Genomic DNA, 27,990 nt, shown 5'->3' on the forward strand with positions numbered 1-27,990 from the left:
GCCTTGAGGTTAAGAAGGCAGCTTCCGAGTTCAACGAGAAAACGAAGAATGGCGTTGACAATGATGCTCGGCATCAGGGATTGTTGCTTCGGAATGCCATTAAGATGTTTGTATTTTTAACGTCTCGTTTTGTTCAGTTGGAAGAGAAACAGAACCAGCAATCTAAAAAATGTCACACTGAGAAGCCTGTGGCTTCGAATAGGTCTGGCAAAACATCACGGGCTGCGTCTCACTCGTACGGTCTAAAGTCTTGGGCGTCTGAGGAAGATAGAGAGGCGATTTTATGTGCTTTGATAGAAATTTTGAAACTCGATTTGTCGGCTTTGTGGGACTGTCACGTAGACCACAATTTCATCAACTTATACATTCAATTGGTTTTTTGCCTACTGTCAAATCCAGACAACTGCAAGAGTGTTTCGGTAAGGGGGCATTGCGTTCAATTGATTGGTCTTTTGATTGGAAAGTATAAGTGTTTGACAGAATGCTTGTCACATATCATGCACCATCTACGGAGTCATCAGAGTTTCGTCGCTGTGATTGTCGAATCGCTCCGCTTACTGAAAGAATACCCACCTGAGGCTATTAACTTTTTCGACGGTATTTTGTCTGAGATGCTTAAAGCCACTCAGGAGCTGAATGCCAACTCAGAGCTGTCAAAGACTTTTTCGTCCTTACTTGAGCAGATGAGTGAGCGAATACCAGAAGCGATGATTTCTTCGACGCAGTCATTGATAGAGTTTCTAGACTGCGAGTCTCACTTAATACGTAACGCGGTGATTCGTGTTTTTGAGAAGTTGATTGCATATACGTCTAGTATGAATATGTCCGACGCGTCTTCGGAAGAGTATGCCACGCTCCGGGAGGAACTCTTCCAAGTGCTTGTGGAGAGGTTTTTGGACGTTAGTTCTTATACGCGCGCTCAGGTTATTCAGAGTTGGAGCTTTTTTTGCAGCGAGAGGCTGATCGAAGATCATGAGAGATACAACATGATAGCTCACCTTGCGGTCTCTCGGTTGAGAGACAAGGCGGCATTGGTTAGGAAGTTTGCTATGAGGCTCTTTTGTGATCTTTTGACTTTTAATCCTTACCACAAAAATTTGTGTTTATCGTTTTGGGAGAAGGTTGGGACGTCGTTGGATCGAGAGATAGATCAGGCCGACGAAGATGCCTTGACCGAGTTGCAGGGTCTTCTAGAGAAAAGCAAGCAGGCAATGGAGTTCGTTCGTTTTGTTCGAGAGGCAATAGCTCGAGCGACGCAGTTGCTTGGTTCCAGGACTCAGTCGGACGTTATTGAGGCCATTCGGTTTTTGTCTCGTGCTAGCTTTTTTTGTGGAAATGATACGGCTGATGGAATCAAGGTGGTACTGACGCTTGTGTGTAGCAACGAGGCGGCTATCAAGGAGGCTGCAAAAGAGGCGTACATTGAGATGTTTTTTTCTCCTGAGGATACAAAAATACCGACTGAGACCTATATAGCCAAGAACTTGATTGCATTGACCCAGCACGCCACGCTTGGTCAGATGATTAGTTTGGAGGAGCTGTTGAAGCAGTTGTACAAGATGCATGACAAGAAGGTCGATGATTTGTCTCAGAAGTTGCGTGACATGTTTACGTTGGGCGTGAAGTCTGAATTGACGTATGGATCGATTATTGTATTGTCGATGATGGCCAGCATTTACCCGGTACTCGTCGTTGGCTGGCTGCCCTCCATTCTCCAACACGGGTTAGGGAAGGAGGCAGTGAAGGATCCTCAGTTGGCCAAGTGGTCATGCGTGGCCATACAGAAGCTTGCGTTGTACTTGGACGGCCATCCTGCACCTGCCCTGCCGGTTCCTCTCGATGATACTTTTTTCAAATTCTTCACAGACTTGCTCGAGCTACGGGGTCCGTGTCAGCCCGATCAGGATCAAGCAACACCGATCGAAGGCAAGGCGTGGTATCCGGCTGCAGAGCAGGCCATAGCAGTTATCTATGCGTTATCCAAGAATCCAGAGGCCATCATGGAGAGGATTTTGGGCGTTTATGCGTTGAATTCGCTCGGTTCTCGATATTTCAAGAAACCCACCTTGGAACATTTTAAGACAGAAGGGTTGTTTTCGGACGGTTCGTCCGGTCTTTCCCGACTGTCTAGGTTGTCTAAGTTAGAGCGCCTAGTGTTTTTAGCTGGCCAGGTGGCGACTAGACAGATCGCGTTCATTGAAAGAGTTGCCTGGAACAAGAGGGTTCGACGAGCAGAGGAGCAGCTCGAGAGGAAGAGCACCGGCGGCCAGACGGATTCGCATAATCCTTGCGGGGACCAGGTTGAATCGTCGGTTTATGAACAGCAAATGATTGAGGACCTTGATAGAATCAAGATGAATGACGAAGTGGATATGAAGGATGAGCAAGAAGACTATGAAAGGGCGGCGCTGGAGCGCAGTATAGTTCAACCGTCTAGCTTGATAGGTGCGCTTTATCCCATTATTAGGGCGCTTTGTCAGAGCGAAGAAGTGCGGCAATCGTTTCCGTTCCTGCACGGGATGGCCATCGACGCATTTAGCAGGCTGACTCTATCTTGTCCCGAGCAATGCGCTACCAACATTGGCTCGCTCAGCGAGTGTCTATCCAATCGGAAGACCAAGGCAGAAACGCGCCGAAACATCGTAGTTGCCTTTTGCGACTTCGCGACTCGTTTTCCTAATGAATTCGAAACTCAGGCGAGCGTTTTGTTTGATTGTCTCTCTGAAGACGAGGATCCCCTTGTGAAGAGAAACGCGTTGTTGGTGCTCTCACACCTGATTTTCACTTTGAGAATCAAGCCCAGAGGTCGACTGGGCGACTTGGCGATGTGCTTGGTCTCGAAAGATCCCTACGTGTCAAATTTGTCTCAACTGTTCTTCCGTCATCTCGCCAAAAACAAGAAAGAAGAATACATCAAATGTCTACCCGAGATGCTCAATTCACTACTTTTCGAAAAGAAAGTGCCTATTCAAGTTTTAGAGGATATTGTACCATTTTTGTTCTCGTTCATTGAAACACAAGCAGAATCTGTCTTTATGGTCGAAAAGTTGTGCAGTCATTTTCAAACCAGCATGATTGATCAAAATCAGGTCCTGAAGAGCTTAGCCTATTTGGTCACGTGCTTGTCTCACAGTGACGCCACGATTTTGCGGCTCATTCAACTTTTCAAATATTACAAGCACGCAATTTACGAAGACCAAGTTAAAGGCTATTTCCTGTCTGTGTGTGCAAAGGCCAGAAGGCTGCACGCCTCTTCCTTGGCAAATCAACTCGAAGAGATGATTTTGACCGGAGAGGCCATGGAAACAGATCCGGGTTCTTCGACTCGTCAAAGAAGCACACTTTTGAAAAAGGTGAGGAAAAAATCCAGTAAATAAGAGGTTCGAGAGGGATCCTCCCTTTTCGCTATCTATATTACATATGTACATAGGCCGTGTACAAATTGCACGTGGGTGGGAAGTGTACGTGGCAATCGAAGGTGGCCTACATCTATTCGTTACGGTACAATTTTTATAATTCTTTCAAAGCAGAGTTTCTTTCAGTTTGTCTGTCTTGCAGAAGAAGAATATACGCTCGCAAGTTATTCTTGTCTATACACACAAGAGGCTGCTTTCCATTGCATGGAGGCCGAACAAGAATCATCGATGGGTACGCAGAAAATGGATCTTTGTTCTACGCATGTATAGAGCAACGGGCTATTGACTGCATCATTGACCGCATGTCTTGACAGATGTCTCTCCTCTGTCAGGTTTTGTCGACGAGGAAGCCGAAGACTGTGAAATGGAGCCCGGTTGCGCTTTTCTGGCAGACGATGCTAAGCCCTTTTTCTATGACATCCCTATTTTGGCGCCAGAGAAAAATGCTTTTTTGTTTCCGGCTCCGAGGGGGTAGCGCACGCGCGACAGCGAATTTTTGTATATAAAGAGTATGTGGTTCTGAATGCATGGTCAAAGTGCACAAAAATAGACTTGCACAATATCGAGTTAAAAAAAAACGACAAATTTAATTTGAAAACTCGGCTTGAATTTGTTTCTCTAGATGTATTAGCTCTTTTTTTGAAGCACCGAGGTTACTTTTTGCGAGTTCGACTCCGGCGAGTTCGTCGTGAACGAATTTTCTATAAGGACTTAGGTTGTCGAGTATTTGGCCTTTTCTTTGATACAACTCACTTTCAAATTGTTTTTTGAGCGTGACTTTCAGTTTAGTCTGAACTTTAAGGATTTGGCTGGAGAATTGGTTGCTCAGTTGTCGTTTCTTGTAGGGCAGTAAGACAGTGCCCGCAGCCGCGAGAAATCCGATGCCTAGCATTCCTGTCACGTCCATCAAAGAAGCGGTTAGCCAAGTACCCAATCCGAGCACCCCGATTTCAAATGCCAAAGTCCGATAGACGGCCAGCTTTATTTCGGAACTGATGCGAGTAGCTTCTGAATTTTTGTCGAAGCTGTTTATGATCGTTTTTGTGCGCTCGCTAAAATCCGCAATCAGCTGACTTCTGTGTTGTTGGTACACTTCTCCAATCGAGCCGAGCATGGAGAGGGGCGTGCCGGTTGACGGGGGCCGACTGAACTGTTGCCGCGCCATAATATATTGGATGATTATTTCCCACTGTTTGGCTTGTCTCTCGATTATCCAATCGACCATTTCGTAAATGTATTTTTGAATTTGAGCGACGGGATCTGAAACGACTGAGTGTTCAAATTCTGCCTTCAGTTGGTCGGAATTGGTCAAGTTCCAGGCGTTTGTCAAAACCAGTTTATGGTTGAAAAATTTTTTGGCTCTGTCTAACATGTCTAAAAAGACCTTGTCGACTTGATACTCATAATGAGCGTATTCCTTCATGATGTCGTTTACAAACGCGTCCAGTTCCTGGTCGATTTTTTCAAGTGTCCGCAAATCTTCTTGAGCGAATTGCATTCGTATATTTATTTCTAATTCGTATTTAGCGATAAAATGTTTGACCATTCCGAGTGGGTTTTCTAGCTTCAGTTTTCCCCGTTCGTTTGCATCCAGCGTCGTCAAGATATATGTTTCTATATCACCAAACCTGGAACGTCTCCACTCCTCATTTTTGTTCAGCCACGCCTCTTGCTCCTCCCATGATAAATTATCCGGCAAGAGCGACTTTGCTCGGAGCGCCAAACGGCTCGATATCGGAAAAACTCTTGGAGTGATGCCAAAGGAATGCTTTATCTGATCTGTCACAAAATCACAGATCTGTTTCAGTTCTTTGTCAAAGTCTAGCAATATGTCAATTTTACTCAAAATTACCACCAGTTTTTTGTTGTATTCCCGAATTTTCTCTAAAAATGCTCGCTCGCTCTCTGTAAATGCTCGGTCGACACTCGTAACGAACAGCACCATATCAGAACGCGGCACAAAGTGCTCAGTGATCTCTTGGTGCAATTTGATGACAGCGTTCGTTCCGGGCGTGTCCACCAACGAAAAATACTTCAGCCACGGAACGGGCAAATAAATCTCCACGTGCGCGTTTTGGCTAGCAAGGCCGGATACAGACGCATCATCACGTCTAGAGACTTGGCTCCCGAAGCGGAGGATGTTGACTTGAGAAGTTGTCGGCGTCACACCTTCTGGAAGCAAAGAACGGCCTAGAAGGGCGTTCAAAAATGAAGTCTTTCCGCTATTGAATTCCCCTACCACTACCAGCAAAAACATGTCTCTCAAACATTCGATTGACTTCTTCAACTCCGCCAAATCACCTGGAGAGGCTTTCATCGACTCCAATTGTGTGCCAAACTTTCTCAAAAAGTCGATTTCCTTGTTCAAAAGGTTATGCTGAGATTCAGTGAACAAATTCCCATTCAGCGCGGTCTATGGCATTATACGTTAGCAACGGTTTGAATTGGGGGCGACATGAACGGGAGGGCCGCATCGCCGGGCGAAGTTGCATCCGAACCCAAAAAATTTACGAACCTGAGCACGCTCGACCGAGTTGAAACTCAACCGTCGAATGAATGTCTTCTTGCTAGCTATCGAAGCTGGCCTTTTTATTAGGTCTAGACATAACATCGTCTTCCAGGTATTTTCGGTACGATGCAAACGCGACCCGCTTTTTCGAACCAGCAGATAGCGATCTCCACGCCAAGCTCTTCCAAGTTTCAGCGGCAGCATAACTCAAGAGCGTCACGACTACGTTATCTCTCCGTTTTTGGTCTAGAAAATCCGCTGCGGACACCTCTGAAACTGGCAAATGGCAAGGAAGAGTACTTCAGATCGACAGCAGGCAACACAAAATATGTCATTGAATAGAAACAAACTCGGTGTTCGACGAAAAAAACGGTTTTTTTTTTTTTCAGAATTTACAATAACGGGGGTATCTAGGTATTGGAATGACATCTCGAATGTTTTCCAACCCAGTTATATACATCAAAAGTCTTTCGAATCCTATGCCAAATCCGGCATGAGGAGTTGTTCCGAATTTTCTCAATTCCAAGTACCAGTTTAAGCGTTCAACGTCCAAACCCATTTCCTCCATTCTGAGCTTTAATGCATCGTATCTTTCTTCTCTCGAACTCCCCCCAACCAGCTCGCCGATCTTTGGAACGAGGAGGTCGAAACATTCCACTGTTTCCGCGTCGCTTCCAGCTTGCTTCGAATCAGCTAGGCGCATGTAAAATGGTTTTAGAGTTTTTGGGTAATGTGTTATGAATACAGGCTTTTGTGTATAGCAGTCACAAATCCAGCGTTCATGCTCCCTGGAGAGGTCTTGTCCCCAATTGATTCCCAAACCCGATTTTTCCTGCAGTATTTTTACGGCTTCTGAGTAACTCATTCTGATGTAGTGGTCTTTTCGGTTTTGGTGCAGTCTTGTCATCAAGGTTTGATCGACACGCGAATTAAAAAAATTCAGATCAGGTGCGGAGTGAGTCAATACGTATTCGACGCAGGATTTGATGGACGCCTCCGCCGTTTCCATGAGCTCTTGCAGGTTTACGAACGACATTTCAGGCTCGACCATCCAAAACTCGCTTAGGTGGCGAGATGTGTGTGAATTTTCAGCACGAAATGCCGGACCAAATGTATACACCTTTGACAGCGCTGAGGCGAATATTTCAGCTTCTAGCTGGCCGGAGACAGTCAAATAGCATTCATCGACTCCGAAGAAATGAGAATTGGAAAGTCCGTGCGGTATCGCCAGAGAAGCTTTGGAATTTGAAAGATCGTCGATTGGGTCATGCGTTTTTTGGTCCTTCTGCCTGACATTCAACAAAAAAGTTTCTCCCGTTCCTTCGCAGTCATTTGAATTGATGATGGGTGTGTGAATATGGATGAAATGGTGGCGCTGAAAATAGTCGTGGACGGCCATTGTTAGGCTGTTACGGATGCGGAGCATGGCCCCAAACGTGTTGCTTCTCGCACGTAGATGGGCAACTTCGCGCAGGTATTCCATTGAATGCCTTTTTTTTTGCAAGGGGTAATCCTAGAAGCCTCTCCATGCTGTTAGAGATTAAAAAAGCAAAAAAAAAAAAAAAAAAACGTACAGAACCGCATTCGCCGAGTATCTGGACATCTGGATGCACCAATTCTAGGTTTTTTCCGGACGGGGAGGGCCTTAGATGCCCGGCGGCCGTGACCGAGGCACCAGTGGCGAGTGACAGACTAGGGTTGTCAGGAGCGCATCGTGTTATCGTGTTATGCGACTTTTTTTTTTTTTTAAAGAAGAGGAACATAAGCAAACATTCACGGTCACCTTACCTACTTTTTAGCTTGGTCGGAGTCTAGAACAAGTTGAACGCCATCGACCGAACTTCCATCGTTGAGTTCGATGAAAATATGTGTTTTTTGGTAGCGGACGGTGCGAATCCAGCCACAGACTCGGACGAAGCTTCCCTCGAGAGCATCTTTGCGCTGGTCCAGAATATCTGCGATACGAACGGAAGGCACGATACTAGACCCGGGAGAGCGCGAAGAGAAGAACCGTTGACTTCTAGAAGACGCCGAAACATTTTTACGAGGAGACGGCCTCTGGTACATCGAGAGCTGAAGGCACCCATTAAAACGGCGTTTTTTCAGTAAAAGGGCGCTCATGAGGGTGTCTGGAATTTCTGCGGATCAATGTGTTTTTAAGGAATGAAAAAACTTTTTTTTTTTTCTTTGAGGTGCATCAAACAGCGCATCTGTTCTGAACGTTTTATAGCTGTGATGGCGTCGATGCTCGCTTGGTACCAGAAAACAGTACGACAACAACTCACTTGATCGGAATCTCAATGCATATTGAAGAATTGTTACGGACGCATCGATTGGGATTTTACAGTAATAAGGAGCGAAATGGTGACATATTCTCGTTTTTTTTTTTTAGTTTGTCAATTCTGTAAGGATTCGATCGGCGTTGGTGTGATCCTCTCTGACAACGTGGATTGAGCTCCACTTTTCGTTTTTCTGTGGGGCCTTGACTTTCAACAGTTCGGTTTCAGATTGGTTCAGGCTACGATTTGCTCTCTTTCTAGCGCGACTTTTTTTTGAGAGAGGAAAGTAAACGGCGTCTATTCTGGTGACGCCTAGATCGTCTGCAGCATCGATCAATGGCTTTCGGTATTCTGGAGTGAGGTTCGGCTCATCAACCACGACCTTGTTGTTTGCATGTTCTAAGAAAAGTTGCCTCAAATGGTCGACCGTCGTTCTAGACGATGAACTTGTGGTGTCATCCAGGTGCTGAGATGCCTCCTCTTCTTGATGTATCAAGTGCCAATTTGGATTGGACGCGATATTATGGGCAAAGGACGATTTTTGGCGCGTTGGGAAGCCAATCAATATGACTAGTTGTCGAGTATCTGAATGGAGTTTCGATAGCATCTTTGCAGCATTTAACTTAGAAACGTAATCCATCACTTGTTTTTGAAACTTCGACCATTCTTTTGGTCCCATATCCAGTTCTCTGGCCAGGTTCTCCGGTTTCAAGGATATGTGTCTCTCCAGCATTTTTTTCAAAGCGTCTCGGACTTTTCCCTGCATTGTTTTGTCAAAGCTTTGCCAATGCACTTCTTCGACTGATGGGGGCTTGACCTTATATATGACCCGATTTGGCACGAACCCGTCCTCGTCTAGGCAATAGAGCGCTCTCCCTTCGGAAATAAAATGCCCGTACTCATATCTAATCCTCAAGTTGTGCTCACGCCGGTACGTCTCGTTCAGTGCCTCATCTTGTTTCTGAAACTCCTCCGCCATCTCCGCAATAACGCGCGCGTCGTACGGCAGCGGACCGACGTCGGATGGATGAAGATGGCCTTGAATGGGTGCGATGCGCCCGCGAACATCCGTATAAAAAAGAGGCTTCATATCAAGATCAAAGTCATACTTCACAAGATGGGGCTGCCTTTTCCCGCAAAGCTCGAAAGATATACTCTGAATCTCCGGATTTTTCAGCGCTTCAAGAATAGGTAAATCCGCCAGCGGGTCTCCCAGTCGAATTCCGAGAAATTCGCAGACGTCTGTCTGAAATTGTCCATACATTGAATCACACAAAAATACGGCACCCTTGCTCTTCATGCTTATGAAAGTGCGATGCTGTGAATCCGAATATTTGAATACCAGCACGTTCATACCGTTCCATTTGTTCGAAAAATAGGCCCGAGAGCAGCCGTGAGGAAGCGCGTAGGTGTGCGTCCCGTAACTCGCGTAGGGATATTCGAGCTTTGGAGTTCCAAAGATGTGATAGGGACTGTCCAAACTCCGTCCGTTCACCGACGTCACAAGCAAAGACCCTCCAAACAAGCCCTCTACGTCCCAGTAAAAATTAGAATTTGCGTTGGGGGAAAAAAAAAATTATCGTACCATGTCTGCATATATATCCTTCCACCAAATTTCCCGGGTTGAACGGATCGCCTCGCTTAAATCCCTTAACTTGCGACGGAGCGCATTTCCAAGTAGCAGTTCCACTTAAAATGAGCGTTCGAACACAGAACCAAAAAAAATCCTCTGAGCTACATTCCCGTACATTTCTTTGCGATGCATGGCAGCAAGAAACTCCAGTTATCTGTGTCCACTGATCGGGCCGTTCTCGAAGAAGTCTAAGTGAGCCCTTAGCAAATTTCGGCTATTCAGCACAAAAGAATGTACGCCAAAAAAAAAAAGCTTTTCCTGTCGACACGCAAAACGTGTGCATTCTATCGTGCCCAACTCCACTTTCAATGCTCATCCCCTGATCGAACGACACGAGAGCTCGGGCAAAAATGTGCCACCCTAGGCTGTCTGAGAATGGTGCTCGGTACAACCTTCCTTCAAAACATATCACCATCTCTGTTCCAGTTTTCATTCGCCTACTCGCCTTAAAAGAAGTCGGCCGGCCGACATCTCAGCATCCCGCTTCTTGCGCCTGGGGCAACAGACAAATGGAGCGTATCTCAACGTCTTATAACGCTGTGCAAAATTATGTCTATTGAATGTAGGCGTTCCCGCAGCGCCCACACAAAGGAAATCTATAGGCGCTCCCGAAAGCAGCGCTTTTAAATAGAACTTCTTCGATATATGGCCTATTCAGGAAACAACAACTTGCCCCGTGTTCAGCGCTTCTACGTTTTCTTGCATATAGGCTGTTGATCCTTTGCGCTATCTACTGAGCATTGCTCAATAGGTTGCGAGCGTGAAATGCAAAAAAAAGTCTTCGCCACGAAAGCTTTGCACCATCTCTGCGTGAAAACGCTCCAAAACCGAGATAGACTCAAGGAAAAGGTATACAGGCGGCCCCGCTGCCTGCGTCCTAGAAATTCGAGCCCAGTCTCAAAAATACATTTCGATAGGTGATTATTGCGGTTCGGCTCCTCGCAGTAGAGATATCCGTACACCTGATGCCTGAGTTGTTATGAATATCGCATGTGTGAGAGCAAGGTTCTCGAGGGACGTCTCTGGTATCGATAAGTGCCCACTTTGAGCCAGGGGGAGGAGAGTTGTCAAGCAGCCCTTCGTAGGAAACGCGGTTCGTGTACAATAAGCCCATAATCTAAATAAAGGAAAAATGAAAATTTGTCGTGTCCCTGGGAAGCTCGGCCTTTTATAACGATTTTTTTGACCTGGTTATCGATGGGTGCTGAAAATGTTAGTGAATACGGAGCAAAGATTACCACTTTCGGCCAAGAAGATGCGCCAAAAAGTGTTAAGGGAGGGAGATGACGAAGGCCTCCGCAACTAATTGGGGTCGCTCAGTTGATGCAGAAAGCTCTGCTGAATATGACAAACAGCGTGGGCCTGAATGCAATGCCTCAGAAGGAAAAGGTCAACACGTAATTTTTGGGTTTGGAGGCCATTCAGATGTCAAATGGCATTTCGAGTTCTAAAGCTTCTGACAGCAGTTTTATACGTTTTGCCAATTTTTGTTTCACAAGAGTCAGGTCACTTCTCAAGAGAGAGACGCCGTACTTCGTAGATACCACGAGGCTCATTAGGCCGTCTTGACAGAAATCATCGCACAACATTTGATAAGCCGGATGCGCGAGTTCGACTGTTCCTGCCAATAGGAAATTTGGCATTTCCTCTTCGCTTGAGAGCGTAGACTCGTTAGGCTTCATATGCAGTTGCTCCTGAGCTTGTGCTTTTTTCTTTCGAGCGGCTCTATTGGAAAGACTTGTCTCAGCAAAAATCAGTATTTTTCTTCCATACGTCGAAACCAAAAGCTCCAAAAGGCCATCTTGATTGACATCTGCTACGGCCAACCCCAAAACCGCATCGTATCTATCTGAGTTGGGCAAAATGCAACACTGGCGGAAACGGCATTCAACGACATTATAAAAGAAAGCAGCGTAGCCTATTGCGCCACCAACGACCATGTGAATTAAGTTTGATTGATGAACTTTGCTTGCATCTTTTTGAATCGCATTATTCACGTTTAATTTCAATAGGTTAAGCACATTGCTGGATGGTAGACTCTGGCCAATTTTGTTTTTCAATAGTGTTTCTAGATCGTAATTCTGTTTCAAGTGTGACGCGACACCCATCAGTTTCCGCTCGTTTCCAGAAAAAACGCGGGTGGTTTCGAAAATTTTGACAGCGCTCACTGGTCCATCTAATCGGATTTGATGCTCGAGGGCTTCTCCTGACTCGCTATCTTTGGTCACCAATATCACCGTCCCATCTTGGCACCCGACCGCTGTGTATTCATTGCCTTGCGAGTCGACTAGGAAGTCGAGCGAGACGATTGGGAATTTGGTCGGCTGGGGCAAAGGAGGCAGTACAGATACCGAAGGTTTCGAGGAATTGATAGCCGTTTTCTTTTGTGTTTGAGAGACTGTCCATTCTATTTGAACCTGTGACGTAACGTCTTCAATTGGGAGCGGCTTTTGACTGAGTATGTGAAGGTGCATGTCGCTGCCGGACAGGATGAAGGCAAAATGGACGCCATCTGGATGTGTCCACGCGGTTAGGGCGAATGGAACGTATGGTAACTCGAACGTGATGCGGTCTGCCGCGATAACCTCCCAGGGGTCCATTTCCATCGAATTTGTGCCGAGAATGCCAAAAAAAAATTTCGACGAGGAACCTGGGGGCGTAGAGGTGGAAATAGAGGCATTTCTGTCGTCGCCTTTGGCATAGTTTTGTAGCTGGGGCCTGTTCTCCAATTGAGATGGGTCCGAGACGGCATTCAACTCGTCGGAAACTGTATAGGCGTATCCAATCAGGCATTGCCGAGTGTGGGGCAGTGGTACCTTTTCGCTATTTGAATCGATTGAACGGATGAACGCTTTTTTTTGGGTTGTAACAACAGGGTTAATCGCCGCGATTGAGATAATTTGAGTTGTGGACGAGAGAGTGAGAAGGGTTTTTGATGCTGACCAGAGAAGTTTGTGCTCGCGGATGACAGGGACTGCGACAAGCTGATTCCCGGTTGCGACAATCGTTTTGAGGTCGTTTTGGTGCCATATTTTGGTGAGACTATAAATGTTTAGCGGATGAGAGAATCTGGTATAAAACCACTCTACCAGCTCAAAGATAGCGATTTTTGTTAGGCTAGAGCTAAAGAAAAAAATTCGAACAGATGTACGCCAGATATAAGATTATCAAAAACGGTACATCGAAATTGTTTTTCATAGATAAACGTAGGGGATACAGTTTTGATAAATACTAACACAAGCGTAACGTAAAAAAAGCGGCCTTTTTTTTCCTTCTGAATTTAAGACCCGTTGACATGCTCTACCCCGCAGAGATCTTTGCCAGGCGTCTACACTGCGTATTGTCGGTAGGTCTGTCTGCGAAGAAGGGTCCAGCTGGCAGTTCTTTCGTCTGAGCGTTGATAGGTTCACGATTCGACGAGAATAGCCTTCGATCCCCTATAGTTGGCCTTTATTGCTGTTTTTTTTCAGCCCTGCGCGTGAGAGACACGAGCTCTCGGCCTCTTGGCGCAGAAGAGGCTCGTTTCGTCTCGGTTGCATCAGGTGCGTACGTGTGCTCGTTCTGTCCGGTCTCGAAAACCAGTCGCTTCAGAGCTACCTTTGCGGTTAGAGCCCGTTGGCGCGTTGCGACGTCGATTGCGCGTGCGAAAGCATGTGCGCATGGAGGTACGTCAAGTTGTGTCGTGTGGGACTGAAACGTGTGTATTCGTTATTTAAAAAAAATTGATATGAAATTTTGGGTTGGTACATGTGGAGCACTTTTTCGTACAGTCACAGTTTGAGTTTGGCACGTAGATGTGCATCGACTGAAGACCCCTCTCTGATGAACCGCGGTCGTGTGTTTTTGAGGAAAATAGCCCCCAAGCTGCCCAAAGGACGAGGCGCTAGCAAATACAAATGGCTTTTGTGCGTTGAAAAAGGGAAGAGCGATGCGAGTGACGGCTCGAAGTGGGTGATAGGCGATTTGCTGTTGGTGCCGCGCACTTTGTATTATTCTGCTAGGAAGGTAAGTATAAAGCGCGTTAAGAATCATCCGTTGTCGACAGGCTTGCAAAAGGATCTTTTGTCGTCTAAATACCTGATTGCTTGGTATGAATTTTAGTGTCGAGGGTTTTTTTTTAAATGGGGGTGATGTGGGCTTGAGCGAACTAACTGCGAGGAACGTGTCCAGTCGTTCGACGTTCAACGAATACATGAAAAACGTGAACAAGTCTGGTTTTTTCCACAGTCTTTTGACTGGGTTTGGAATGTCGGTATTGTACAACATATCCAGCAATACCATTCGCGCGGAGGCGAAGGAGGAGGACCCCGCAAAGTCGGTGACGACTAATATGGGCGAGGGCGATGATTGGGCGAATTTGTACAACCAGTTTTTGGACTGGGTTATGAATTCCATAGACGTGTCTCTTAAGAATACGGCCGCTCGAATTTGGGAGACGGTGTCAGAAGATGCGGGTATGGACGGAGTGGTGAGGGCGGGGCCCGTGGAGCTGATTAGCGTGGGGCGCTTTGAAGAGGCGATATCTAAGTTGGAGGCGATGTTGCGCAACAGCGAGCATAGGGGGCATATTTGCAAGTATTTGGCGGTTGCTTATATTTTGAAAAAGTGCCCCAAAGAGGCTTTGCCTTACCTGGAAGAGGCTATCTGGTTTGAGCCCAGAAACGCGGGGCTTCACCTGCAACATGCTTACATTATGATGAAGAACGAGAATTATCGAGAGGCTTGGCTTAGTTTTGAGAAGGCGCTGATACTGGACCCCGATTCCTTACAGTATTCAATGGCTTCTCTCAAGACGGTGTTGAAGAAGTTGAACGTCAAAGTCAGTAGCGCTGCGTATTACCACGTGTTGGCGACCGCGCACTACGAATTGGGGAATTACAAGCAGGCGTTGGAGTCTTACAGGAAGGCGGTGGCGCTTGATCCGAAGCACCTCGTGTCGTTGCACAACATCAATGTCATCGAGCGAATTTTGAAACAGCAGAAAAAATACGAGGAATCTAACATAGACATTATACCTGGGCATCTGTTGCCCATTGTGACGAGCTACGAATATGCTACGCTCGCTGAGTTTTCTTACAATGCGTTGGCGAGGGCCTTTCCGCCCTCCGAGTGGGTGCTGTTGGTGACGAGCGACGACGCGAAGGACGTGGACGGCTCTTATTCTCGCGATGGGTTTTATGCAGCGGCATATGTCAACCATCGAAAAAGGCACGTGGTGTTAGCCATACAAGGTTCCAAGGCTACGGAGGACATTATATCTAGCATTCACCTGATGTTCGACTGCGTCGACAGACAAATCATTTGCGCAAAGCAATTCTGTGAGTACGTCATCAACGAGCACATTGAGAAGACGCCTGAGCTTCAGGGGTACCGACTCTCGTTTACGGGGCATTCTCTGGGCGCCGTCCATGCGGAAATTCTGGCTCACACCTTCGGTCTCCGGGCGGTCACGTTTGAATCACCGGGCTCTCTGGAGTTGTTGCGAACGATCAAGGCTCGTTTGGGCGTCAAAGAGACCGATAGAGATTTCGAGCGTGCGGCTCAATCTCCGATTGTGACTACTTACCTGCCTCGTCCCAACGTGATCAACACGATACGTGGCCATGTTGGCAACACAATTCGGATTTATCCGCCCCTTCCGTCCAAGGCGTTTAGAGCCGAGAACGCGCAAGTCATCGAGAACACGTTGGATTCGATGCAGAAGGTTTTTTGTGCAATTTCTGGTCTCGACGCCTTGCTGGTGAACAATTTGACCAAAGAGTTTTGCAAGCTTTTGTCGGAAACGGAGCTCATTGTGGCGGAGACCGCGCACTGGCACTCGATGGCCAACATTTGCCAGCTGCTGCGGTACGAATACGAGACGGGGGTACCGGTTCGACAAAAGAAGATTGCAAAGTGGCCACGAACTTCGAATTTTTATTTGTACTGGCGCATTACGCAGGACTGTTTGACCGGAGAGCCGGACGATGGGAACCTAGGAAAGATCAACACAGAGTCTCTGAGCTTTGCCAACTACGCCGTCGTAGAGCGCGACATGAACAGGATTCCGCTGTCCGAATTTACGGCAGTTGAAAAGAAATTTTTGTACGACTACAAAAGCAATCCCACGTTGTTCGATACGTGCCTCACGGAAATTGACAAAAGACTTCTCGCCAGTTACGACCTTGAGCCCGAGTACGTGTGCACGAACGTTGGCATATCGCCCGAGCACTGGAAGGATTTTATTAGCTTGAAGGCGGGAGATGCACAATCTGCCGCGCGCCAACATTTCTATGTCTTGAGCGACGATCAGTTTCTTCTGCACGTGTGCGCCTTAATATGAAGTGCTGTGTGCGGGGAGGGGGGGTGCTAATGCCGATGGAGTCGATGGCATAGCGACACGTACGGCGCATCTCAAAAAAAAAGGGGCAAGAACGTCATACTGTGCAGAATGTGTGTACTACGATGCGACGAGAGGGGGGAAAAGAACTTTTTTTTTTCTTTATTCTGCCGTTCCAGATTTCGCATTCTGGATCAAAGCGCACGTCTTTGTGCGGTCGTTGGGGTCGTCGAAGAGCTGTTGGCGTCGCTTTGCTTCGTTAGGGGTTTTCGCGGTCGTCGAGAAGGGGCCTGCACTCGAAGAAAATGCGCCGGGTTGTGGGGGTCAATCACTTTTCGTCTCATTCAGTTCGCGATAGCAGTATTTGACCAGAAAGTCGCGTTTCAGCACCGCCTTCATGACGTCGTTGATGAGGAAGAAGATGAGCACTCGGAGAGCTAAGCACGCGAAAAAGTAGAAGTTCACGTTGATTGCTACGGTGTGCACGAAGAGTATTCTCAGAACGTAGATGATGAAGAAGCAAATCAAAATGAACAAGTGGAGCACGAACATGAGGTCAGATTTTTCCAGCAGATGATAAATAAGTGGGATGAATGCGAACATGGTGGCCAGATCGGCGGTAGATGGATATGACTTCATAAGGCCGGAAAAGCACAAGAGAATCCACCAGGCGACGAATGGGTATTTTCTTTTTTTGAGCAAGGAGGTGTCAGTTTTTCGGCGCGATGGTATTGCTGAGTGTGGTTCGATTTTTCTTACCTAAATTTCAGAGTGATGGGTATCATATAGAACAGGATTTGGAACTGACAAACGAATAGAAAGAAGTTTCTGAAGTTTGGGAAAATCAGACCAAAAAAGTACCAATTGATGCCGATGTTCGGTTGTATATCCTCTACTTTGAAGATGAATCCGAAGTAGGATTGGAGGAACTTCCATCCGACAGCGGAAATGTCGGAAATTGGTTTGGCGCCGTCATTCAAAAAATAAAATGACAAAATCAGCCAAAGCTGCAGGAAAGATACGACCGAGACGACGACGGTCATGAACCCGTATCGATTGCTATTGGTGTCGCTGGTTAATAGCAGACAGCTGGGTGGAATCAGAACGACCAGGTGCGGGTCGACGAAGATGCAAAGCGCTAGCAAGAGCGTTGAAAGAAATTTGTAATTCAACAGCAACAAGAGCGCCAACAGGAAAACGGCCGTATTTTCAATGGTTTGAGTCGACTTTGCGACGCATGAAAGTACGGCAAAGGGATTGAGTGCATATCCCAAAGAGATAATTTGAGGTAGATGAGAATAGATTTGTCGTTGCAGAAACTCTCTTAGGCGACTGCGAGACACGTCGAGGTTCGCGGCGCTTTGCGTCATTTTTTCATGCTTGGCATAGTGGATGAGTGAAGTTTCTGGCGAAGTTTCATGCGAGAACTTTCGTTTGTAGGCATTTGGAAGGCAGAAAAGAAGAACGACAGAAAAGATGTCAAGAATAATAAAAATATGCGAAGTTAGAAATTGGAACGAATCAAGGCGAGACAGTTGCTGGAATAGACAAAGGTAGAAGGGAGAATCGTGATAGTATCCGACGTCGTATGGATGGATTCCCTTGCTTTTAAGCCAAAGCGCCTCCTCTACTAGAATGAAAAAAGAGTGTCGAATGTGTGTATCATGATTTGTGTAATATATGAGTACATTGTGTTGTTGCCATTTAGAAAAGCGCCAATTGTTAGTGATTTTTTCTCTGCTTTTTTCTACTGTGCATTTAAGGTAAACTGAACTTACATCGTTTGAAGCTGTTGACTGGTGTTACGACTTCATAAGTGCTTTGCCAATCGTTCTGATAACAGTTTTTGATGAAGTAGCGGAATCCGATGCTCAACGCAATGATAAAGGTTAAATGAAGTAGAGGTAGTGAAGCAGGCCGATACATCGCATAAATGCATAGGCGGGGAATGCATTTGAGGGCAAATTTGTGTTTAAAAAAAAATTGGCAATCCAGTTTTTTTCTTAGAAGGGCGTTGTTGACTTGATCCGCCTCTGGCTCTTGCAAAATTTAGACACGATCACGCGAGGCTGACTCGGTTCTAGACGTTTGCCTTTTATCAAAGTTCATTCGCCGACGCGGGGCACAGCTCGAAAAAGGTGTGCTCTACCTCGCGAGCGCGATTGAGAGCAGCTTGTGCGAACTGTATCGTCTGGAAGACGCGCTGACCCAACCGAACGCGCCAGGTTTGATACAGTGCGTGTTGCCGAAAGGGGATCGCCTGTCTCTCAACTCATGCGATACTGAGAGATCGCCATGACGCTTAAGTTCGTCAATTGAAAATTAAGTGAAGATTCGCGCGATCCTTAGAAAGCTTGGAAAAACGCGGAATCGCTGTGTATGGTACCCGAAGTTGAAGTGACAGAAAGTCACTAGGAAAGACCCGAGGCAAGAAGCGGACCAAATTGTGAAATACAAACAGCTCGTCTGTTACGATTTTTGGCCTTTCGGTCACGGACGTTTTCCGTGCGTATCAAAAAATGCGTAGACACCAATGATCGCCATTTTCTTGGACTTTTAAAAAAAAATCATTTCATTACTCGAGAGGTATATGTTCTCCAGGTCAGTCTACTGCTCGTCAGAGGTTCGGGCGCATGTTATGGTGATAGTTGATTGACTTGTAGCTGGATATTGGAAAGGTTTTTGCACGAATTTTGCTATGTTATGGAGGGTCATTTGAGACCGATTGCTTCCCTCTGTTGAGCTGCTTTGCACAGAATTGTTGAAATTAAAAAAAAAAAATAGGTAAAGTTGCTCCATTTCTAATTTTATCGTAAAAAATTGGCGTCGATGTATTATCGTAACCAGGATAAAAAAATTCAATGATTTTTTTTCGGTGAAACGTATAGACATTCTTCTAGCTCGTAGTTATCGATTGATGTAATAGATTGCTGGATCTGGCCCAGGATTTCATCTACAGAGCGATCATGGTTTGTGTGCTGAAGTTTTTGTTGATCTTGTTTTATCTTGTTGCACAGAATATCGATTTTGACAGCATCTAAGCTGACCAATCGATCTTGGTTACAACGTCTTCTGAAGCACCTAGACTTCTGCCTACTACAGGGGACATAGAGAGTGTTTGTTTAGTCGCTGTGTCTTTACGTCAACGGTTTTTTTTTATCCATACGTTTTTTTGAAGCTAAATTTGTCCACGTCGATGGAGGGGAGCGCAAGAGAGCTCTTGTGAGAATAAGATAGGCCAGACATATTTGTTCAAATTGAGTTAGAGGAGTCAACTTTGGTGATGTCGCAAGAACGGAATTGATCGGTGGACTGAGGCATTGCAAATAGACGTTATCGGCTTACGCTGTTGTTTTTTTTTGAAGATGAGTCAACAGTCAAATTTTAGCGTCCACAAAACGCGCAAAGAATTTACGGTTTTCCAAATGTGTGATTATTGCCGTTTGAAAAAAGTTGGTGAAAAGACCAGAATTGTTTTTGTATTACAAAATTGAAAACCTGTTAAATCGAGCAACTAAAGATTTTTGTAGGACTTTTCGAGAAAAGCCGCCAGTAAGTTTGGTTGACCTGCTTAAAATGAATTTGACAGGTGCGCAGGTGGTTTGCTGGTATTGCGAGTTGATGTATGATTGAATGATTTTTACAAAAACGTAGATCTTCTCACACGCCTGAACATGTGCGTTTTGTGTATATTTAGTATAGGTGTCTGCTGATGTACGGAAATTTTTTACATTAACAGGATAGAAGTGGTTTAAATGAAATTATTTGCAATTTTTTCAGTTTGTCGTCTAATAGTTCGCTCTATAACGAAGCACGCGTGATGGTTCTCTCGTTTCATGGTATGACTTAGACGTCTGCTTGTGTTGTTTTTCAATTTCTTAATGCGAATTCTGCCTAACACTTGAGAGGTCAGCTTTTTTTACGATATGAGTTGTGTGCTCGAGTAATTTGTATCAAGTACTCGAGCTAGAACGAAGAGTTTATCGCCTGGTATCATCAACAGTTTTCTCGAAAACCTTTACTAGGAGCGGGTATCGCGAATTGGGCATTGGATTGAAGAGCATCTGAAAATGCAAGCTGACAAAAGAAGAAACGCTAGAAAGCTCGCATCGCTCAATGGCGACGAGGGGAAGATAGACCAGGCAAGGAGTGGGGCCGAATCGAAGCCAATTAGTTTTTCTAGCATACATAGAAGATGTAAAACCAATGGCAGGTACAATTTGGACATAGGAGGGGTAAATGCGTGGTTTGACAGAGTTTGAGTTTCGCGTAATGCAATTTTTTCGACGTGAAATACATATCTGTGCAGGTCCGGTTGGAGCGTGTGAAACTTGAAATTGCACATTATTTGTATGAGCAGAGGGCGAGGCCGTTATTTTTTTTAGCAGCGTTTTTGTAATTTTTGTGGTTTGACATGAGGGCGCGATGAAGGTTTGAATGAAGTGATTAACGCGAACGATAGTCTCAACTGCTATAGGGCGGGTGCGTCTATGCTGAGTAGAGACTGTGGGCGTGACCTGGACGAGCATTCTCGAGTACAGAGATTCGAATCTTTGTTGCACCGAGAGAATGTAGACATGCATGCGCTGCGCGTACTGAGCTGGAATGGCATACCTGAGAAGTACCGAGGCTTGGTGTGGAGGATGCTGCTTGAATACTGCCCGCCGAATGCGTTGAGGCGTGAGGTGGTATTGTCCAAAAAGCGCGAGGAATATCGAGAGTTTTGTTTAAGGTATTATGTGAACATGTCTACAAACACGTTGAGACAAGATTGGCTAGAAAGTGCCAGTTATCACGACAAAATATTTGTACACCAAATCAAAATTGACGTTCCTAGAACGTTGCCTCACAATTCGTTGTTTTCAGATTTGCGAATTCAGGGCGCACTGGAAAGAGTGTTGACCTTGTGGTCTCTGAGACACCCGGCAAGTGGATACGTCCAGGGAATCAACGACTTGGTGACACCTTTTTTTATTGTGTTCTTGAGGGAATTCACAATCAAGAACGAAAAGAAAGACGATCAAGATAAAGAATGCTATTTGGAAGAGGAAGACAAATGCATATCTCCTGCAGTTCAGTCGTCTTGCACGGAAAAAGAAGAATGTTGTACCAGGTCAACTCCGAAGAAAAATGAAAATTTAGATATTGACTTTAGTCTGATTTCAGACCAAGATCTCGCTATCATTGAAGCGGACGTATATTGGTCTATGAGTATGTTCATCCAGTCTATTCAAGACAATTACATTTTTGCACAGCCTGGCATTCGACGTATGCTCAAAGACCTCGAAAAATTGGTATCTAGGATTGACGCACCTCTATTTGTTCATTTGCAAGCCGAAGGTATTAACTTTGTTCAATTTGCCTTTCGGTGGATGAATTGTCTCCTGATGCGAGAACTCCCGATGAGTATTGTTATCCGACTTTGGGATACTTATATTTCCGAAGGTCGTCAGTTCTCCTCTTTGCACACCTATTTTTGTGCTTCGTTATTGATTTCCTTCAGCAAGGAATTGAGAGAAAGCGACTTCCAAAACCTGATGATGTTCCTCCACCACCTGCCAACCGAAGACTGGACGATAGAGTCAATAGAGCCTCTCATTTCTCAGGCATACATGTGGCAAACATACTATAACAATTCCCCTTCCCATCTCAAAACCTTGTAACAAAAAAAAAACGCAATTTTTTTAGTGACAAAGGAGAAACGTCAATTTTTTTTGTTATATAGATTAACTATTTTTCGCGTTTCCTTCCAGTTTCAGCCAATTAAAATCCGTCCTGAATCCTCAAATCGGTAACCGCTTCATCGCTTCTCTTCAACCATCCTTCTTTTTTTTTTACCACACAACACCTCTGAACATGGTACATCCCGTTCGCATGCTTTTTATGTGGCTTTTTCTCGTCGTCTTCACGAAAATTTACCTTTGTTTTTTTTTAACCTTGATTGAAGCTCGTTTTGATTGCGGGCGATTTGCACATCCCCCATCGCACCTCCTGCATTCCGGCTCAGTTCAGAAAGCTACTGGTAGGTCCTTGTTCTCAACCTCCATTTTTTCCTCGCTTTTTTTATCTGACTCGCCGGTTTTTAGGCACCCAATAAGGTTCAGCACACACTCATCACTGGAAACCTTTGCCTGAAAGAACAATACGAATACTTCTTCAGCCTGTGCAACGATGTCCATGTTGTCAAGGGTGATTTCGACGAGGTACCTTTCCCCTTTTGGACGCCATTTTTATATTCTCGCGCGGCCGAGCTAATAACGCGCCTTTGAAGGAAAACTATCCGACTGAAAAAGTCATAAATATAGGAGGATACAAAATTGGGCTTATCCACGGACATCAAGTACGAGATTTCTATATCAAAAAAAAAAAACCACTCAAAGCCTAAACTCGCCGTCCTTTCTCTAAGATCGTCCCATTTGGAGACAAAGAGGCGTTCCTGGCCGTTCAGCGACGACTTGATACGGACATTCTGGTCTCTGGACATACCCACCAGGTGCGTGGATAAAAAAAGTATAAAACCTCTTTAAAGTCTCACTCACAACACTCTGTAGATGAGCTCCTGGGAAGACCAAGGTAAACTGTTCCTTAATCCGGGAAGTATAACCGGTGCATATACAGGATTCACTGCGTACGTTATTCGTCTGGAATCGAATTTGAAACACCTTTTTTTGCTAAACCTTTTTTTTTTTAGTCAGGTCGTCCCCAGCTTCATGTTGCTAGATATCACTGAAAGCGGGATTTGCGTGTACATGTACGAGTTGAAGGAAAATATGAGTATTAACAGAATTTATTTTGGAGGCCCTTCCACAAAACCGTCCTCCTCTCTGGACACGCCGAATGAAGAAAAATGCGAGGACTAAACTTTTACAAATTACCTCTCGCTTAATAAATACACGTTTTTTACTGTATTCGATATAAACTTAACTTTTCACTACGGGTTCCACCATGAGAACGCTGCTGCCTGCATGCAAATGTTAGCACTAAGCGACGGAAGTATCGAAGTTCGCTATAGACGCATAAAAATGCGAAACTTACCCCGTATAAATGTGCTCCCCATTTGATTTCTTTCTGTGCTTGACACCTCTTCCACTGCGTTATCTAAAACCAAATTGAGGTATTGGTCATATCCTCTTAAGATGCCTGTGACCTGGCGCCCTCCATTAATCTTGACTAAATGTGTACCAAAAACTCAGTCAAAACAATAGATCAAGCAACGTGTATTATTTGTCCTTTCCCTTCTTACCTAAAAGTCGCTTCTCCATGAACCTACAACCGATTTTTGGTTCCAAAAAAATAAGTCAGTCAATACCATAAGAGGTATAAAGGACATTTCGAACCGTCCTACCTACTTTTTGAGATCCGGTCCTCCGACCTTGTTCATGTTTTATAGAAAAACGGTTTTCAGTTTCTTTGGTTCGGCAACAGAAAACAAAAGACTTTTTTTCTTCTCGCTTATAAAATAACCCCTAAGACTATCGTGGCCTCTTCAGGTTCAAGATCGCAAAATAGTCTTGCGCCGATGATTAACTCGGAATTTCTCTATTATCAGGGATATGAATGGGCACATTTTGCGCAGACCCAAATAAAAGGAGGCTGGTTTCGAATGAGTTCGCATGGTTGCTCATGCAGTGTATGCTTTCAGAGATTAGCAGGAATGTAGCCCAGCATCTCGCTTGTGCACAGATCGTATTTTGTGTCTAATACAAAACAGTCATCAGAAGCCGAACTTTTGAAAATTAAAAAAATGATACGGCCGGTCTATACACATATGTTCATAGACTAGGAGCACTATGAATGACCCTATACTCATATTACGTCAGAGCGTCATATCCGGTAAACAGATCAAAATCGAAAATGACTGTCTCGTTTTTAACCCAGGAGAGCCGTCGCAAATTTCCTTTCCTAAATCTACACAAACCCGCTTCAAAAAAAAAACGAACAATGGCTTCGAATACTACAAGTTGTTCCCTATCTGGTTTTGCCTAAAACACGAAAATACAAAAGATTCAGAGTACGCGTCAGTTTTAACGACCAGATTTATGTGTCTGGACGAGATCACGGCTTTGTATTTAGCTTCACCGCAACCCATATGTATTTTGGCTTACGAACGATGAACCCTGACTTCTCAACATATTCTCAGGTATATTCGAGCATGTACGACCGAAAAAATCGACGTTGTTGTTCCGATTCTCCGAAAAAAGATCTGCGACTACCTGGCAGGGAAAACAGACGAATCCAGCCTACCAAGGGACCATATCGACCCAATTGCAGGGAGAATGATGAGTATTGTGGATACTGAAATGCCATCGGGTACTGAAAAATCAGCTGAAAACAGTGAACTAGATACTGCCTTAATTAAAGAACTTTCGCAAGAGGGCATCCTGGCAGCTATTCTGGATCAAGAATACACCATTCATAACCGAAAATCCATCTTGTGTAACCCCAAAAAAAATTTCAAAGCGTTCAGAGAAATAGCTACTCAGGCATGCCAACAAGGAATGACCTCTCTGAAAGACCCAAATGCAAAAGACGCTGTCAAGGTACAGCCACACGATCGTTATCAGTTACAGGAAAATAATTTTTGGAGGTCAAGGTTTGGTGAGGGAGAAATGTTGGATATTGATACAAGAGGCTCATTCTTCAAAACGCCCACTCAAAATTTAGTCCCCCGAAATGACCCGTTTAAACGAAATGGCCATCATCGAGTTCCTGGTGATAAGGAAGTAATGAAAAAAACAGCAGAAGGGGGAACACAGAAGCCAATCATAGTCATTCCCGGTGTACCATCTTCTCCTATCAATCGGTACAACATGGCTAGCTTTTTCGGTAAGGGCACTTTTATCGAAATAGACCCACGGGATCCATCGTTAGACCCAACCGCACCTCGCCAAGTTGAAATTACCAGAAAAAAGGGGAACGGCGATGAAGTACCCTACGAAATCTGCGATAACACACTGCGCTTTACCACAAAAGATTGGAACCGAGTCGTTGCTATCTTTACATTGGGACAAACGTGGCAGTTTAGGCCTTACCCATACAAGGACAATGTAGCTGAAATGTTTCGCAAGCACTGTGGCTTTTATGTACGGTTTGAAGGAGAAAAAATTCCACAAGATACAATTGCAAATTGGAACGTTACAATTGTAACGTTGAGCAGATGCGCCAGGCATGTAGACCAAACGGCTTTGTTGCAAATTTGGAACAAAATCGATAGCTTCATAGCAGAATCGAAGCTGACGCATTTAAAATACTAGTAGAGCCCGTTACCAATAAAGAGAAAGATACGAAGTCTTGAAGCGCACGTATAAAGCATGTACAAAAAATAAAGCAACGTCCTGAAAACGATTTAATTCTGTGCGCTGCTATGCCATAGCTGTCTAGCTGCAAAGGATACAGAACACTCTATCTTCGCGCTGGTCATAACTGAAAAGTAATTTAGACATGTCCATCGTTGGTGGGCAATGTCAGAACGCCCATGGTATTGCAAGATGGTGTTAATACAAAACAAGCCTCGCCACCATCTTATAGTAACAGTTTTTTTAAAAGATGGTTGGAGAATATTTGGAACGTACTTCTTGATGCTACAAAGAGAACAGAAGAGCAATGCGCATTTTTCGCACTCGACCGTGCACTTCTTGCAGCAAGAATAAGCACACATAGTACAAATGACTTGCTCGTTGGTTTCTTTATGGCAAACAGTGCATTCACTGATATTGCCTATCACAGCCTTTTCACTTCGTTGAGAAGCAGAATCAGATTTATTTAAGTTCTTACGAAGAGACTTTTTGCACATTAGCAATTCGAAGGCTTTAGCTTTAAAAAAAATATGTTAGTTAAATAACGTATAAATATGCATTTATTGAGCATACCATAGATGGGACTCATGTCATGCTTGAACACTTTCTTTTGAGTGTGTTCTTCGTATGTAAATGGATTTTTGCGCTTCCTGTTATTGGTCGTTAATGCGATCATGTTCTCCGAAGACAAAGCGTATCTGTAGACACTGCGAATAGAAAGTCTGTATTGATTGAATAGGCGGCCCTACTAGAACTAAAACACTTTGAAATAAATGCTTTAGCCAAGAAATTGATTTACAAAAAACCACAGTTTTGGCTGCAAGTCAAAAAATTTTTTGGTCTGCTAGAACTAGGACACGAAACAAATGCTTTAGCCAAGAAATTGATTTACAAAAAAATCTGTTTTGGCTACAAGTCTTAAAAAATTTTTTAATTGTTTCCGAGAGGTGTGTTAAATGTACTCTTTATTAACCTTCTGCGTTGGACGGCGTCTATTGTGTTATAGCAAGACTACGCACATACTTCTATTGATGTGAATCACGTCCAAATAAGATGCATCAAAATCTGTCTTTCGGAGAATGTAAAATAGAGTACATTGAAGAATAAAACTATTCTGAAAAAGAAGATGCGCTTTTTTGCGTCGTTTCCTTTAGTTTCAGCCACATAGAGTAATCGAACTTGACGACAGACTGGCTTCTTTTAACCTCACCATTGGCGTCCTTCTCTGATGTGGACGGATTTTTTCTTTTAATATATGGTATCTTACCGTCTTTTATGGACAGACCAGCATATCCATCTTTGACCAAAAATGAACAATAAAAAAGGTTTTCGATTGTTTTCCCGTATCCAACTTCCTCATCTGAGTTTTGGAGAAACTCCCAAAATTTGGTATCGCCGGCCCTTCCTAGTAGCATATCGAGCCTCTCAATTCGTTTTGTTGCTTCACTAGATAAATCATCTTCCTGGTTTGTTACTTCCGAGGGTCTAGTCGCATTTTCAATAGTCGTAGAAGCCCTTGGTCTACGAACTCTCGACTTATTTGGTTCAGTCGACGCTTCTGAAATGCTTAGCACGAAAACCGGTGAAGGTGTGAAATAGGCTAGATCTAGCGTTTCTAGACCAATATCTGCCCATGCCTGAGCATTAGAAGTTATTCTTTCTAGTAACGTAGTAAAATATTTTTGTGTGCTGTAATATTGCAAGCCTGGCTGAAGCTTTTGCGCTTGTTCTGTGATTGTGTTCATGGTATGCAACAGCAAGTTTGTATCCAATGTGGCCTCACGAGTCGTTCTCACTATACAGCGTAGTCACATGAGGGTATTAGAAAAAAATCAATTGGACAATAGATTTTTCTTGCTGATGCCAAGACAAATGAACACACACAAGTCCGAACGAACCATTGCTAAAAAGCAGATCATTTTGTTCTAGCATCCATGCCATCTGCTTGAAATTTTCTTTGGTAGCTTCCTTGAGCGTGTTTTCATTGACTGCAAAAAAATTAGGGCGGAAATAACAGAACACTGTAATCTGTACATATTTTCCATTTATACAAAACATGAATTCGTCGATGTTAGAAAACTGTCGTACACGCTATTTCAGAGTATAAATGCTGATATTGTTTTCTAAGTTCAATTCTGTCCGCTAGGGTTTGGGACATGTTGTGCATTTCCTCATCATGTGTTTGAGAATCTGAGTCATTCCGGTCTTCCTCTGTATTTATTCTGTTCGGTTCCGACGACCTGCTAAGCTGATTCATCTTAATTTTTGGCAAGCAAGCATCTCATTGCGCCTAAAGTTTCCGATTCATCTCACATCTGTAAGTCCAAGGCTAATGGCCGCCTTCCATCTCTTACAGCAACCGTCGGTCAGCTTCTCTTAGCCACGCACAATGTAAAGGAGGTAATCAGGGTAATCGGGAGCAATTACAAAAGTCGTATTGTGTTTTTAAAGGTTGATCAGACTAAATTTGACGGAGAAGAAGCTATCTTGGAGTATCCTTGATACTCAGATTGCCTCAACACGTCGGCGCTGGTCGAG

At 44.6% G+C, this 27,990-nt stretch overlaps 8 protein-coding genes and 1 long non-coding RNA gene across 12 annotated transcripts; 3 read left to right on the plus strand and 6 right to left on the minus strand.

Annotated features, from left to right (window-relative positions):
* Positions 1-611: 611 nt before the first annotated feature.
* LOC126318194 (uncharacterized) lies at positions 612-3,418 on the plus strand. The gene has a single exon (XM_049993210.1). The coding sequence runs from the start codon at positions 612-614 to the stop codon at positions 3,375-3,377; it is 2,766 nt and encodes a 921-aa protein (XP_049849167.1). The 3' UTR covers positions 3,378-3,418.
* Positions 3,419-3,429: 11 nt separating this feature from the next.
* LOC126318197 (uncharacterized) lies at positions 3,430-6,282 on the minus strand. The gene is made up of 2 exons (XM_049993213.1): positions 5,932-6,282; positions 3,430-5,829 (listed from the first exon to the last, which is right to left on the minus strand). Exons 1-2 carry the CDS (start codon positions 6,127-6,129, stop codon positions 4,003-4,005), a joined length of 2,025 nt encoding a protein of 674 aa, XP_049849170.1. The 5' UTR covers positions 6,130-6,282; the 3' UTR covers positions 3,430-4,002.
* Positions 6,277-7,543, minus strand: LOC126318203 (probable asparagine--tRNA ligase, mitochondrial). Its single transcript, XM_049993221.1, has 2 exons — positions 7,500-7,543; positions 6,277-7,446 (listed from the first exon to the last, which is right to left on the minus strand). The coding sequence occupies exon 2, from the start codon at positions 7,406-7,408 to the stop codon at positions 6,311-6,313; it is 1,098 nt and encodes a 365-aa protein (XP_049849178.1). The 5' UTR covers positions 7,409-7,446; positions 7,500-7,543; the 3' UTR covers positions 6,277-6,310.
* Positions 7,544-13,456: 5,913 nt separating this feature from the next.
* Positions 13,457-17,875, plus strand: LOC126318207 (uncharacterized). Of its 2 annotated transcripts, none has more exons than XM_049993224.1 (3): positions 13,457-13,502; positions 13,608-13,842; positions 14,008-17,675. In XM_049993224.1, exon 3 carries the CDS (start codon positions 14,030-14,032, stop codon positions 16,157-16,159), a length of 2,130 nt encoding a protein of 709 aa, XP_049849181.1. In that variant the 5' UTR covers positions 13,457-13,502; positions 13,608-13,842; positions 14,008-14,029; the 3' UTR covers positions 16,160-17,675. The 2 variants fall into 2 exon arrangements, with proteins under 2 accessions (XP_049849181.1, XP_049849180.1); XM_049993223.1 differs by having other exon boundaries at positions 13,463-13,502; positions 13,608-13,925; positions 14,008-17,875.
* LOC126318208 (phosphatidylinositol glycan anchor biosynthesis class U protein-like) lies at positions 16,283-18,100 on the minus strand. Its single transcript, XM_049993225.1, has 3 exons — positions 17,935-18,100; positions 16,916-17,786; positions 16,283-16,844 (listed from the first exon to the last, which is right to left on the minus strand). The coding sequence occupies exons 1-3, from the start codon at positions 18,080-18,082 to the stop codon at positions 16,481-16,483; spliced, it is 1,383 nt and encodes a 460-aa protein (XP_049849182.1). The 5' UTR covers positions 18,083-18,100; the 3' UTR covers positions 16,283-16,480.
* A 1,547-nt stretch (positions 18,101-19,647) lies between these two features.
* Positions 19,648-23,067, plus strand: LOC126318209 (vacuolar protein sorting-associated protein 29-like). 3 transcript variants are annotated; one of them, XM_049993228.1, is made up of 10 exons: positions 19,648-19,745; positions 19,854-19,995; positions 20,070-20,369; positions 20,619-22,015; positions 22,104-22,178; positions 22,243-22,359; positions 22,428-22,496; positions 22,563-22,649; positions 22,708-22,784; positions 22,848-23,067. In XM_049993228.1, the coding sequence occupies exons 4-10, from the start codon at positions 22,013-22,015 to the stop codon at positions 23,014-23,016; spliced, it is 597 nt and encodes a 198-aa protein (XP_049849185.1). In that variant the 5' UTR covers positions 19,648-19,745; positions 19,854-19,995; positions 20,070-20,369; positions 20,619-22,012; the 3' UTR covers positions 23,017-23,067. The 3 variants fall into 3 exon arrangements, with proteins under 3 accessions (XP_049849185.1, XP_049849184.1, XP_049849183.1); XM_049993227.1 differs by lacking the exons at positions 19,854-19,995; positions 22,104-22,178; positions 22,243-22,359; ... (2 more) ...; positions 22,708-22,784; positions 22,848-23,067 and adding an exon at positions 19,811-19,832 and having other exon boundaries at positions 20,619-21,849; XM_049993226.1 differs by lacking the exons at positions 19,648-19,745; positions 22,104-22,178; positions 22,243-22,359; ... (2 more) ...; positions 22,708-22,784; positions 22,848-23,067 and having other exon boundaries at positions 19,791-19,995; positions 20,619-21,849.
* On the minus strand, positions 23,035-23,568 carry LOC126318210 (probable small nuclear ribonucleoprotein G). The gene is made up of 4 exons (XM_049993229.1): positions 23,506-23,568; positions 23,400-23,422; positions 23,192-23,326; positions 23,035-23,117 (listed from the first exon to the last, which is right to left on the minus strand). The coding sequence occupies exons 1-4, from the start codon at positions 23,535-23,537 to the stop codon at positions 23,077-23,079; spliced, it is 231 nt and encodes a 76-aa protein (XP_049849186.1). The 5' UTR covers positions 23,538-23,568; the 3' UTR covers positions 23,035-23,076.
* A 1,647-nt stretch (positions 23,569-25,215) lies between these two features.
* Positions 25,216-25,960, minus strand: LOC126318234 (uncharacterized). Its single transcript, XR_007557224.1, has 2 exons — positions 25,729-25,960; positions 25,216-25,579 (listed from the first exon to the last, which is right to left on the minus strand). It is a non-coding gene; the product is annotated as an uncharacterized LOC126318234 (long non-coding RNA).
* A 485-nt stretch (positions 25,961-26,445) lies between these two features.
* On the minus strand, positions 26,446-27,978 carry LOC126318226 (uncharacterized). Its single transcript, XM_049993243.1, has 4 exons — positions 27,841-27,978; positions 27,541-27,742; positions 27,351-27,440; positions 26,446-27,247 (listed from the first exon to the last, which is right to left on the minus strand). The coding sequence occupies exons 2-4, from the start codon at positions 27,707-27,709 to the stop codon at positions 26,562-26,564; spliced, it is 945 nt and encodes a 314-aa protein (XP_049849200.1). The 5' UTR covers positions 27,710-27,742; positions 27,841-27,978; the 3' UTR covers positions 26,446-26,561.
* Positions 27,979-27,990: the final 12 nt, after the last annotated feature.

This window comes from Schistocerca gregaria, unplaced genomic scaffold, assembly GCF_023897955.1.
Source record: "Schistocerca gregaria isolate iqSchGreg1 unplaced genomic scaffold, iqSchGreg1.2 ptg000659l, whole genome shotgun sequence".
Lineage (NCBI taxonomy): Eukaryota > Metazoa > Arthropoda > Insecta > Orthoptera > Acrididae > Schistocerca > Schistocerca gregaria.

Excerpts from the sequence above, each read along its gene's own strand:
- LOC126318194 (XM_049993210.1), top strand. The coding sequence starts at position 612 with ATGCTTAAAGCCACTCAGGAGCTGAATGCCAACTCAGAGCTGTCAAAG.
- LOC126318197 (XM_049993213.1), bottom strand. The coding sequence starts at position 6,129 with ATGCTGCCGCTGAAACTTGGAAGAGCTTGGCGTGGAGATCGCTATCTG. Across the intron at positions 5,830-5,931 it reads ACTCGGTCGAGCGTGCTCAG|ACCGCGCTGAATGGGAATTT; the intron begins GTTCGTAAATTT and ends ATAATGCCATAG.
- LOC126318203 (XM_049993221.1), bottom strand. The coding sequence starts at position 7,408 with ATGGAATACCTGCGCGAAGTTGCCCATCTACGTGCGAGAAGCAACACG.
- LOC126318207 (XM_049993223.1), top strand. Across the intron at positions 13,926-14,007 it reads TCTAAATACCTGATTGCTTG|TCGTTCGACGTTCAACGAAT; the intron begins GTATGAATTTTA and ends GAACGTGTCCAG.
- LOC126318208 (XM_049993225.1), bottom strand. The coding sequence starts at position 18,082 with ATGTATCGGCCTGCTTCACTACCTCTACTTCATTTAACCTTTATCATT. Across the intron at positions 17,787-17,934 it reads AGTCAACAGCTTCAAACGAT|TAGAGGAGGCGCTTTGGCTT; the intron begins GTAAGTTCAGTT and ends TTTTCATTCTAG. Across the intron at positions 16,845-16,915 it reads CCCATCACTCTGAAATTTAG|AAAATACCCATTCGTCGCCT; the intron begins GTAAGAAAAATC and ends GCTCAAAAAAAG.
- LOC126318209 (XM_049993227.1), top strand. The coding sequence starts at position 20,227 with ATGCAAGCTGACAAAAGAAGAAACGCTAGAAAGCTCGCATCGCTCAAT. Across the intron at positions 20,370-20,618 it reads AGATGTAAAACCAATGGCAG|TCTCAACTGCTATAGGGCGG; the intron begins GTACAATTTGGA and ends CGCGAACGATAG.
- LOC126318210 (XM_049993229.1), bottom strand. The coding sequence starts at position 23,537 with ATGAACAAGGTCGGAGGACCGGATCTCAAAAA. Across the intron at positions 23,423-23,505 it reads GGAGGACCGGATCTCAAAAA|GTTCATGGAGAAGCGACTTT; the intron begins GTAGGTAGGACG and ends AATCGGTTGTAG. Across the intron at positions 23,118-23,191 it reads GGGGAGCACATTTATACGGG|GCAGCAGCGTTCTCATGGTG; the intron begins GTAAGTTTCGCA and ends ATTTGCATGCAG.
- LOC126318226 (XM_049993243.1), bottom strand. The coding sequence starts at position 27,709 with ATGAATCAGCTTAGCAGGTCGTCGGAACCGAACAGAATAAATACAGAG. Across the intron at positions 27,441-27,540 it reads TTTATACTCTGAAATAGCGT|TCAATGAAAACACGCTCAAG; the intron begins GTACGACAGTTT and ends ATTTTTTTGCAG. Across the intron at positions 27,248-27,350 it reads TGATCTGCTTTTTAGCAATG|TGAGAACGACTCGTGAGGCC; the intron begins GTTCGTTCGGAC and ends TACGCTGTATAG.